Source organism: Octopus bimaculoides, chromosome 10 (assembly GCF_046866305.1).
Source record: "Octopus bimaculoides isolate indiv1 chromosome 10, ASM4686630v1, whole genome shotgun sequence".
NCBI classification, from domain to species: Eukaryota; Metazoa; Mollusca; class Cephalopoda; order Octopoda; family Octopodidae; genus Octopus; species Octopus bimaculoides.
Genome location: NC_142937.1, coordinates 9,292,912 through 9,306,405, shown reverse-complemented (window position 1 = coordinate 9,306,405; position 13,494 = coordinate 9,292,912). Strand labels below are relative to the sequence as shown.

General features: G+C 34.2%; 1 protein-coding gene across 1 annotated transcript in view; it reads right to left on the bottom strand.

The window, feature by feature from the left end:
- Positions 1-13,494, bottom strand: part of LOC106868824 (splicing factor 3A subunit 3) — a 114,234-nt gene that overhangs the window by 7,772 nt on the left and 92,968 nt on the right. Inside the window, exon 15 of the mRNA XM_014914285.3 lies at positions 11,190-11,280. Within this exon, the coding sequence (XP_014769771.1) occupies positions 11,190-11,280 (91 nt within the window). The remainder of the gene's footprint in view (positions 1-11,189; positions 11,281-13,494) is intronic.

The following is a 13,494-nucleotide window of genomic DNA, read 5'->3' as shown; positions in this document are numbered from 1 at the left end:
TTAATATTTAATTCAGCTCCTATAAAGGCCAACATTTTAAACTTCCCACAAACTGCTGTTCTCATTGTCAATGTTTAATTTGAGTACATCAAAGTTCAGTCATTTGGTCACTGTTATTTTAAGTATTCAGAACAAACCTGGATTACACTGACAACACAGTTTTTGCTGACTAATTTATATACAAGACTTGTTTTTGACTAATTTGGGGGCACAGGCCCTTAAAATCTTTTTGTGCCATATAAAACTTTGTGCATGGTCCTTGATTGTTCTTAGTGTCGAAATTTTTCTTAGCAACCATAAAGTAGAAAACTATTCTAAATTAATAGGGAACATGCTCGCAATTTTTAATACATTTGGCTGTATATATATCAATATATTAGCTTGAACATCAAAGTTCATTACTTTCACAGACATTTCGATAGTCTTCAATGACAGCTTGGTGATTTAATTAAAGTTTAATGAGAAAGATTTCAAGAAATAAAAACAATAAGAAAGAGATACCAAAAGAATGGTAGGATAGGTAGCAGCAGTACTGCTGGAATTTGCAGTAAGACTGTTCTGGTAAATCTCAATCTAGAAAGAAGTATGAAAGAAACTTATGTGTAGAATAACTAATCATTTTATAGGTTTATTTGGGGGTTACAGTTTTGTAACAAAATAGTAGATCATTAATTAACTGTAGCATATAGGGGAAAATTGATGCAGTTTTTAAAATCAGTATCCTAAATATAATGATGAATAGATCTGACTGCTTTACCATTAAAATGTAATGTGTGACAGGGATTTCTAATTTCAATAAACAGTGTAAACAATAAACATAGGCGCAGAAGTGGCTGTGTGGTAAGTAGCTTGCTTACCAACCACATGGTTCCGGGTTCAGTCCCACTGCGTGGCACCTTGGGCAAGTGTCTTCTACTATAGCGTTGGGCCGACCAAAGCCTTGTGAATGGATTTGGGAGACAGAAACTGAAAGAAGCCCATCGTATATATGTATATATATATATATATATATATATATATATATATATATATATATGTATGTGTGTGTGTGTGTGTGTGTATATGTTTGTGTGTCTGTGTTTGTCACCCCAACATCGCTTGACAACCGATGCTGGTGTGTTTACGTCCCCATAACTTAATGGTTCGGTTAAAGAGACCGATAGAATTAGTACTAGGCTTACAAAGAATAAAAGGTGGTGCTCCAGCATGGTGGTGCTCCAGCATGGTGGTGCTCCAGCATGGCCACAGTCAAATGACTGAAACAAGTAAAAGAGTAAAAGAGTGTGGATACTTCAACCAATATAAGAAGTATGTTATATCTTCAAAGCTAGAGTTGATAGAGTAAAACTCACTTTGGAATTAGTTCTCTAAATATATCTAACAATAGGCTTAACTTTCAAACTCACGAGACAGTAGAATTTTTTTTTTCTTAACTAAATTTATTTTGTTTTCTGTGCCAGTTGGTGTTATCTTTCTATATGTCTGAACTTAATCGCTGTTCATGAATTAATCTACAATCACCCCTAGTGTACAGGTTCAAACAATGGCATAAATATAACAAACATATCTAGAACAGGATACTCTTCTAGCAGCCAAATGTTCACAGTAAAACCAGTTCTCTGTCATCTTTAAATAAGGAATCACATTTAAATGCTAAATATTAAGAAAGGGTATCACTGATACCAACAGCATTGCTAAGGCAAAGATCCCAATTAAAAAAAAAAATTGTTTAGCCAGTTCCATAAATTAGAACTACTTGAACAGAGCCAGAAGGGGTTACCAATCATGTCATAAGCATCATGTCATTTTATTATGAAAAGGAATTAGTTTAGAAGAGTAATGACATAGAAATGGGAATGATTATACATTACAGATGTTTGATTGTTTCCAAGAAGTGTTCTATATACTTAATACGGTGTAAAGGAATTTCTCCTGGATTTCATGGTGTTAAGTCATTCAGAAATTCTACTTGTTTTGTGTTACATTACATTACATACATAGATATTCTCTTCTTTGTGTAGCTGCAACCAATATATATATGTCTCACAATAGTGCACCAAGAATATTTCTGTCCCTATCTCATTAGCTTTGGAAAACCTTAATTTCATGTTGTGTCTACTAATAACAATAATCTGGCTGAGTTGACTTTGTCCGCTATTAGAGTATGGAAGTCTGCAAAATATAACACTAATGACTTCTTGTTCAGTATGATAGCCACAAAAGCCTAACCTACAATGAGCATAATAGAGATAGGTGGAATGCATCCAGAAACCTCCACTTTGTTCTTGCATTCATGGCATGTGAGGCTCTTGAAGAAGATCACCTTTCTTGACTTAAAAATATTTGATTGACAGAGGTTTTGAAAATTGTTAGACCCAAACCAAAATAACAGCCTTGTCATCAAGCAGAAGCTATCAAGGTATCAGAAAATCCTCTACCTCTCTGATCACACTTCTGCCAAAGATCTTTCCCTTACAGCTCATCAACAGCATGAAGCTCAAGACTTTAGAAGTTGGACTGGAGAAATCAACAATCTATACCGATATAGACTTTTGCTCGGTGGGAGCGTAGTGTTACCACACAGTGTTTGTAAGACTACATTTTTGCATAGATAGAAGCCTCCAAGAGGGCAGAGTTGGGACACCAATATATGTGTGTGGGGGAGGTGTATTGTTGTGTCTAGGGAGAATCATATTATTAACACATGCACAGGTTCGATTCTACTCCTTTATTATTAGTCAATCGGTTAAATATCCAACTAACTTGCAACCTTTTTAATAATAGGTCACTGAAAAGGTTGCAAGTAGCAACAAAAGAACTAAACAAAAACAAAACAAATGACTTTCTGTTTAAGCAAATTAAACAATCGATTAGTTAGTTGGATATTGAACCAATTGACTAATAATAAAGGAGTGGAATTGAACCAATGCATGTTAATAATATTAGCATAATGACTCTCCCTAGACACAAAATTTGGTTCAACACATGAATTCACATAAAGAATCTTGCAAACAAAAATGAAATAAATACAGATATACATACATATATCATAGTATACAATATTATAGATCCATTTCCTCTGACCTAACCAATTGGTTTTACATTGGGTATTAAAGAACTGGATATTAGATAACAGCACACTTAAGTAATACCGGGCGCTCTTCAGAGGTGGCAGGTATGGAAAAAATATGACAGCTCTCTGTTATTCGAGCTCTGAAGAGCATGTGGTATTACTTAACCATGCTGTTATTTAATATCTTGTTATTTAATACCCAGTGTGAAACTGATTGGTAAAATTTGCTTAATGGATAAGACTGTCTACTTAGATTTATATACCCACCATTCACAGATGCACAAATGCATATTTTGTCTAGCTGATGGATGGATGGATAGATATAAGAGCCTACCATACATGCACATATATATATTGCGCATTCAAGAGTGGATAGATGTGGGTGAAATGTATGTATGAGAGGGTACTGAAAAGTTCCTGGCTTTGGGTAAAAGAACATACAGGAAGATCAGTTAATTATGATTTTATTCAACATATTCTCCTCTCAGATTCACACACTTATTGCAGTAGCCCTTCAGTTTTCCTAAACCCTGTAAAAAAACTCAGAAGGTTGGGCCTCCAACCAGGCCTTTCCCAATACCCTTAAAGCCCGGAACTTTTCAGCACCCCCTTGTATATGTGAGCGCCTAGGAAAAGAACAAAAGTTTAGAAGAAAGATTGAAGAAGCCAAATAGAAAATTTACACCAGAAATAAGATTTAGAAACTAAAAGGGAAAAAAATACCATCGACAATAATAATAATAATAATAATAATAATAATAATAATAATAATAATAATACCAAACAATTACTATGGCCCAATATTACAAACTTACTATTACAACTACCATGTTCTGATGAAATGCCTGTGGTGCTGACGGTGGTGTAAGGAAGTGGAAGAGAGGGGTAGACAGAGCAAAAAGATAGTGAACATTACTTTGATATTTCGTTATCAATAACGACACAGAATTAATAATGCAATCTCACAAACAAAACTGATCCTTTACATTGTCTTTACTTGCACCACACTTTAGTTTGTTTTGTTATTATCGCTCAAAATCTTTTCCTCATTACATTCCGCCTATTCATTGCAGTACCATTAGGTGCCAGAAATATTACGCCTTGCTTCAGATAAATAATAATAATAATAATAATAATAATAATAATAAAAACAAGATGTAAATAAGTAAATTTCGAAAATAAAAAACCAAAAATTTATAGTTTGGAAAGAATCTTTTGTTCCTCTTTTTCTTTTCTAGTTATTTTCTTTTTTTAATGTTTTTTTTTTTTTTTTAATTTTCTTTCCATATTTTTCATAAATAGGTTAGTCTTTTATTTTATTTTAGCCTTTATGGTATTCATAAATAAAGTTATAGTTCTTTACTTGTTTTTTTTTTGTGTATAAATATTTTGAAATCTAATTTTGTTTACGTCTTGTCTATTGCTGTTGATGATGATGATGATGATGATGATGATGATGATAGAGGGAGGAAGGAGAAGAAAGGGAAGAAGGAGAGAAAGCAGTGTGGCTCATTTAGTTTAAAAAATGTCTCTGGTAAATATCTTCCAAGCTGCATCCAAATTTTAGAAAAGCAAACTCAGAATCAACACACACACACACACACCATTTTCTTTTTTTTTTTTTCCACATCAATCCTTTATGTATGAAGAGTATGATTTTGTAACTGGGCATTTGCATATTGGTGAAACTGCGTGCATATGTGTGTGTGTGTGTGTGTGTGTGTATATATATATATATATATATATATATGCATATATAAGCATATATGTATGTGTGTATATGTGTATGTATATATATATATATATATATATATATATATATATATGTGTGTGTGTGTGTGTGTGTGTGCATACATATATATGCATATTATGCATAAATATATATATGTACGCATATATACATATATGCATATATATATATATATGTATGTATGTATGCATATATAAGTGTGTATATGCATATATATATATGAATCATAGACAAATAGGAGACAGAGTAATAAATGTCGAAGCAGTACAAACTGTGTCGGGTGGGGGTGGTAACATCGAGATATATATATATGTATATATATGTATATATATATATATATATATATATATATATATATATACCAGCAGCTAAACATTCTATAAATCTTTTCTTAAAATGATAATGATATGAATAATGTTGATGCTAATAGTGGTGGTGGTGGTGGTGATGGTAATGATGATAAATGAAACTTCTAAATGAGGAAATTTAGAGTCTACTGTTTTATTATGTAGATAAGAAACAGCAGTTGATAATGGTTCAGTATGGGTTAAAAGATCAAATCAGAGTAATGGCATAGGAAACATATAAAATTAGAGAAAAAAGAAACGAAATGTAATGTACAGAAAGGAGGGACTAAGGTTGCCTATCATGGGAAATAATAAAACTTCCATTTTGGTTTTAGGTTTTTTATAGAAGAAAATTGTGTAGCGTTGGGGAAGGTTTTTATTCATCTAAACTAGTGTTTCTCAACCATTTTTTGGACCCCTTTGGTTCCTATTTTACTCAACTGGACCCTAATAAACATTCAGTGTATATATAAAATAAAAAAATAAAAATTTACTGTATTTTCATAAATAAAACATAATTAGGAATTGCATTTAAAAAATTAAAATGTTTTGTATTTTAGAAATATAAGCAATTTATTGCACAAAAAATTTTAACAATAAACTCATATGGATCCCTAAGGGGCATATGGATCCCACTGATCTAAATTAGTTGAGAACCACTAATTTACTTCTGTGGGATATATATATGTATGTGTGTGTATATGTTTGTCCCCCCAACATCACTTGACAACCGATACTGGTGTGTTTATGTCCCCGTAACTTAGCAGTTCGGCTAAAGAGACCGATAGAATAAGTACTAGGCTTACAAAGAATAAGTCCTGGGGTCGATTAGCTCGACTAAAAAAGGCGGTGCTCCAGCATGGCCACAGTCAAATGAATGAAAAGAGTAAAAGAGTAATTTTTCAATACAATTCTTAACAATTTAACTATAAAAATATGATATTTTAAACATGGAATGGTTATTAGGATCCACCTGAATAAAATAGGAATCAAAGGAGTTCACAGGTTAAAAAAAAAGTTGTCTTCAGTAAGTTTATCCTCAAAGCCCTCAACTGTCCATTTGTAACAGACATTTCCTAGAAGAAGTCACATAACAAGCATGGATATATTCACCTATAATTGAATGCTTGCAAATGAGTATAAGGGTGAAAAGAAAATGCCATTGTGCATTGCACCACCAGCAAGATTTTTTTTTTATCTCTCACCACAATAGAATTAAGATCCTAAAACCAAAGAGCCACATAAAAAAGCATAGGTGTGGCTGATGGTGCCACATAAAACGCACTGGTGATGGTGCCACATAAAAAACACTCGATACATTATAAATTGGTTGGCTTTAGGAAGGGCATCCAGCCATAGAAACCAAGCCAAAATAGACTACGGAACCTGATGCAGCTCCTGACCCAGTCAGTTTCTGTCAAGCCATGCCAGCATGGAAAATGAACATTAAAAGTTGTTGATGATGATGATGATAATGATTACAACCAAACTGTAGTAAAGTTATCAAAAGGGTTTCGACTAAATTTGCAGAATACAACTCATCAACCAAGATGACTATACACATCATTTGTATTTGAAACAATGAAGGCTGACATCAGGTTAAACAACACACCAGACTGCAACAAAAACAACAACAAAAAAAAGATTATCTAACCAACAGCCAACTACTCTCTCACCAACCTTCTACACCCAGATATATACTAGCCCATACAGCAACTTCTACTATTACTATAACACCGGTTATATTCCTTCATTATTCTAAATCTTTTACTGGTCTCAGTTGCTGGACTTTGTTGAACCCCAACAAGGGGTACGGCCTTGAAGGGCTTTAGTTTGATCAAGCAGATCCTAATACCTTCTCTAAAACTTATTTGAATTAAGGAGAAAAATGAAGTTGATTTCAGGGTATAAAAACTAAATTCGAGAAACCAAATATAAGATATTTTGTTTCAGGCATCAATTTCCATATTCTTTTGCTCACACACATAGCTGAAGGACACAAAGTTCTTCAACTTCACTCTGAAGAATTTGGTTTACTCAAGACTACATTAGAAGACACTAGCCCAAGGAGCCAATTTAGGAATGGGTCAAAGGCTGTAGTTATTTAGCCTCAGGTTTGATAGATACACAAAATATATTTGTGTATCTGTCTTTATGTGAGAAATGTGTCATCGTTCCTGAAAAGTTTATCAGAGAGTGTAAGGTCAGTGTTAGTGCATATGTTTAACCCTGTTTTGACCATGAATTGACAGAATGCAGCTAAAGAATTGAGTCTAAAATAAAGATAACTAAACAATTTTTGTAATATAGGAAAAGAATGACAGTGAAGTTATTTTATCTTCTGTACAACATATTTCAACCTCATTAAAGAAAATAAATAAATTAATTAAATTAAAAAAAAGACATTCTTGAGGAGATGGGCCTTGCTTTCTTTCTAGCGTAAAAATGGCTGACCAATGAATTTGAGCAGTTATTTTATACAAGTTAACCTTTATGCCCCACTTTAAACCACCCTTGGTCCTATGATATAAGATTCCAGTTTGAAAGTGACGTAGAACTAAGCAGTAAGTTTTTAATCTGTCCAAAGTCTAATAGTCAGGGACCTTTTTTTTTTTTTTTCTAAACTAAAGCTTAGCAACACTATTATCCCAAAGGTCATGTTGATACGATTGTAAGCTTAATAAATGTTCTCAAACAATAAGACATTATAAAGCCATTTATATTTCATTGCATTAGTCTTGATGGTTGAATTTGTGCCTGACTAGAAAGATATTTTTTTATTAATCTAATTAGACATCTTATTATTAAGTTGAAATCCTACCAAGGTTGATAAAATAAATACCACTAATATATTAATTTTGATTAAATCAACTTCAGTCAGTCTTCTATTATGCCTAATGAAGAAAAATCCTTATATTGACTGAGTTTGTAATAGAATTATAGTCATATTTCACATTAATCTCCAAAACATTAATTATATTTATACATTAAATTATCTCCTAATTTATAGTTTATATTAGTAATTTACGACAGTTTTGTTTTGTTTTAAATTATGAATTTAAAAAATGAAATTATTGTAAACCAAAGCATAAAACAACTAGAAAAGCAGTGTCTTTGCATTACAGAGTAATGGGTTAATGACTATTCGTTTCGCAATTATCCCACATATTTACACAGTGCTTATTCTGTACATCACAGAGGAATTTTAAACATTAGCATCCAGACTTTGTATGCCCTAAGCAAACAGTCTACAAATGGTTGTCTGAGTTTTGTAATAACCCAGTCTTTCAGATTTCCATATCATAATGAATAACATTGAAATTCTGAATTAGAAATAACGAATCTAACTTCTAAAACTATTGGAAAGTTCACATATACGGAAAGTAAACTTGAAATTGTGAAATGAATATATTAAACAAGAAGCTCAACATAATACATTATGTACCACATGAAGAGAACAGAGTTCTAATTGCCTTAGTCACCCAGCTGTTGGGAATAAAGGTGAGTCTACTCTGTTGCAGATGTTCTTCAAAGCCAATAAGCTAAGGTTTATCTTCCTCTTTTACATTGTAGCAGTCTCAGGGGCCCAGTGAAATATCAGAGGTAGCACTCTTCCATCTCTGAATGTGCCACAAAAAAATCCACTGCAAAAAACCTGCAAAGTATTTGATAAGGCACTTAGTCATTTTGTGCACACTGATTCCACCTACCATTGGAAAATAGATACCAAAAGCTCTACAATGTTACTTCATATCGACCAGTATGACATATAAAAGGAGGTCTATCTCTACTCTGGATGTAAAGCAGTAGCCTATTTATGAAATATTTATATTACACCCAAATGTCTGAGTGTTTACTCAGTAGAGTACACCTAGAGATGAGACTATAGTCTACATCAGGCATGGACAACCATTTCCTAGAAGTGGGCCACATGAGACATGGCTCATCATGAAGCAGGCTGCATAACTAGAAAGATTCATAGTCAGTTTTTGTTAGATATGCCATTCAGAATGTCCTGCCAGCCCATGATTGTTTAGACTATAGAAAACTATCAAGGGCCACTACTCAATGAGTAACCAGAAATATGTCTGGTTGGTATTTCACTAAAGATGAAGATAAAAAGCTTATTTACTTACAACAATGGAAAACATTGCTAGAAATAAACACACTGTTTTCACACTTGCTTTTAAAGTGTTTCATTACAAAGCCACATTGGCTAGTTTTATTGTTGTTTATTTTCCCTCACACTTATCACCCAATACTCAAATGGACAACTAAATGGATAATATCCCTCTTACCCTAACTCATCTCTGAAGTAAAAGAAGTAGCTATTACATGGTTGCTTGATCTGCTAGAAAGAGAAGCCACACCACTTGTTGAATCACAACTTACTTTCTTAAACAAAACAGAAAGGACACATTAAATAGTATAGTTCTAAATACTCCTAAAGACACAGTGATTACCATTGTAATACTTTTCAACATCGGCTTAAACAGCATCAAGAACAAATGACTTGCACACTCTATGGTAATATCTAGACAGGTGGAAGGAAACTGGAGAAACTTCTCCCAATCCAACCCCTCACAGCGCTCCTGGATGTGCTTTAACCTATTACCTCCCATAATTCTATTATGAAGCTCTTTACTCTTTTACTTGTTTCAGTCATTTGACTGTGGCCATGCTGGAGCACCACCTTTAGTCGAGCAAATCGACCCCAGGAATTATTCTTTGGAAGCCTAGTACTTATTCTATCGGTCTCTTTTGCCAAACCGCTAAGTTACGGGGACATAAACACACCAGCATCGGTTGTCAAGCGTTGGTGGGGGGGTCAAACACAGACACAGACACAAACACACACACACACACACATACATATATATATACATATATACGACGGGCTTCTTTCAGTTTCCATCTACCAAATCCACTCACAAGGCTTTGGTCGGCCCGAGGCTATAGTAGTAGACACTTGCCCAAGGTGCCACGCAGTGGGACTTAACCCGGAACCATGTGGTTGGTAAGCAAGCTACTTACCACACAGCCACTCCTGCGCCTATTTGATTTCTAGCATAAAACAGCCTTAGAAACATGCTGGAATGATCAAAATAACATTTTAAATTGAAATAAGTGAGATATTGGGTGAAAAAATTAGCAAACCTCATTTGAATATCAGAGAAATATACCTAGTAGATATAGCAAAAAGGTTAGATATGTGTAAATATTGACAAATAATTATGAAATTTGTAATTTTTAAGTGATCTCATATGAGATCACTGGTAGGTAATGGGTTAATGTTAACCATGGAGATCTAAAAGCTGAGAGGTTAAAATAGTGTGCTCCTAGCTGATGCATGAGAGTTTCACACCACAAAAGGCATGTTGTGGGATTCCTAACCAAGATATTTTCTTCACTCAACTTTGGGAAACATTATCACTAAAAGGAAGACTACATGTCTGTCATCCACTTAACAGTACAGTAGCTATAATTAAATTATAGTGGTATGTTCATATGTAACTTATTCGAAACATCAACCAAATCTTACTCAAATCACAACCTCAACATCTAAAGAAAACAGGACACATTAGAAACATTACATTTGAACAAAAGGCAGGATAGTCACAGCTGGAATGCCTATGATCATAGATCTGCTGGAGCCAATTAGAAAGCCTTTATGAGCACACCTGACTTGCTTGAAATAGCAGGCAAATTCCTCCATATTGCAAGTTGTCTTAAGAAATGGGAGGACACATCAGACAGCGTGGTCTAAGATGTACAAAAAATGGCAAGATAGTCATGGTTGGAATGCCATTGATCATAAGTGCACTCAGTCAGGGCTAAATTATCCAACTCTCTAAAGAAAAGAGGATGGTTAAGTCATGTGTGAAATACATTTGATAAAAAGGTAGACTCGTTCAGGGCTGACCTGGGGCTAAACATCAATGACAGCCAGATGAATGAGACGTTGAAGTATGTGAATATATAACAGCAATGACTGAATCAATAAATACTGAGTACTTACAAGCTAAGGCATCTTCAATAAGAGTGACATTGGCAAAATGAGCAGTGTTAGGGATTCCAAGGCATCGCATACCATGGGCATGTCTCCATTCCTGAAAGTAAAAGACAAAACCAAATGTTTAACAACAGAACAGACATGACCTTCGATAATAACAAACAATATATGATATATGCCACTAACAGTTTGTACTGTAGTTGCTATTATTGTGATTATTGCTGTTGTTATCACTGAACTATATTGCCTTAGAGTTATTTCATATTCCTCTCTCCTCTCTACTGTATGTATATAAACGGATGCAGATGTGAGTATATGAGTGAGTATCTATCTGCTTGAAACATATAAACGGATAGGCGTGAGCTTTGTATTTTTCACTGTAAATCTAGAGAAGTTGGAATATTGTATTCACACCACTTGGCTAATCATCTTTCAAAATAATGACAGTCAGTTTACTGAAACACGTGTATGTTGTGTAAAATTCAAAACATCAATTCCATTTTCAGTGTTTATTATTACAAGATATATGTATGTGTGTATACGTGTGTGTGTGTAAATATAACGTCTGCTTTCCATGATAGCATGGGTTGGACGATTTGACTGAGGACTGGCAAACCAGATGGCTGCACCAGGCTCCAATCTGATCTGGCAGAGTTTCTACAGCTGGATGCCCTTCCTAATGCAAACCACTCCAAAAGTGTAGTGGGTGCATTTACATGCCACCGGCACGAGGGCCAGTCAGGCAGTATTGGCAACGGCCAAGCTCAAATGGTGTTTTTTACATGCCACCTGCACAGGAACCAGTCCAGCGGCACTAGCAATGATGTGTGTGAGTGTGTATGCATTTGAATACTTCTTCATGCATGTTGGCATTAACTTTTCCCAATAAGTTCATGTACATTTGTATATATGAATGCATATTTATATATATATATATATATATATATATATATATATATATATATATATATATAAAAGTAAATGAGTATATGCATATATACGTACAGGTATGTGCATACCGACATCCACCTGTATGTATAGGTGCATATCTGGGTACAGGACATTGCAAACAAACGTAGACGAGAACACACGAGCCACATAGAGAACATTCTACTTCATCAGCTACCCACGTTTTAACACCGGCGTTTCGACGAGCTTCGGGCAGGACGCAACGTTAAAACGGCTCGTCCCATGGATCGCAGATTAAATCTGTATACGCAAATTAAATCTAGCCATGGAGGAATGTAGTGGCGGACAAAAAACAAGACAGGAAAACAAACAGAAAAGGCTTTACGGCCAGATATATATATATATATTTCCATGTATATGAGGAACATATTTATGTGTGCATATAAGTTTGCTGTGTATTTTTCTGTAAACCAGATAATTTTAAATCTCAACCATATCTTCACCATATCTCCAAAAATTTTCACTTCTCTTAAAGTAATCTTTAATCCTCCTATTCATTCATTTTTCTACATTTTAATTGCCAAAGATTTCTAGAAACTTCCTGTTGATCAGTTTCACAATTAGGCCTCACTTCATTTATTTTTTTCTAATTAATTAAGGTAAATATCCTATCTTTAATTTATTCCTAACTTACTTGTTTGTTTATATATTTTGCTATGCATCTGCATAAAAGGAACGTATGTAGGCTTGTGCATCCAATTAATGATGAGCTTAGTTTTCTTAGACACACGCACACACACATACACATTGTGTGTGCGTTTGCTTACATTTCAATGTGTGAGTGTTTGTTGCATTCATTACTGAATAAATAGCAGTGACATCTGTTTACATTCCCCATACACAAAATGCTCAGAAACATTGTAATTTTGGCACTGAAAGCCACTGAAATGGAAAACATGTTATTATTCAACAATAAGATATAGATAAGAGATAGGGTACCCAGCAATAGACATTTACCTCAATAAATCTCACCCAATTCATGCATGAAAATGCAAATATGACACACACACATTTACATTCATGCATGTATGTGTGTGTATATATATATATATATATATATATATATAAGCTTAAGGATCCTCTTGGAAGCTTAAGGATCTTGTGAAGGAACAGAGATTTAGAGAGGTATTAGTTGAAGCTTTGGATGAAAAGGAGGAGGACATTGCATCACATAATGTGGAGGACAACTGGAGGTTCCTACAGGGCAACCTGTTGAGGGCTACTGACCAGATCTATGGCTGGTACAAAGTCCCCTCTCAACCTAACGTAATGTGGAGTGGAACAATGTAGTTGACAGGGTCATTAGAGAAAAGAAACAGGCATGGGAGGCCTGGAAGTGTGG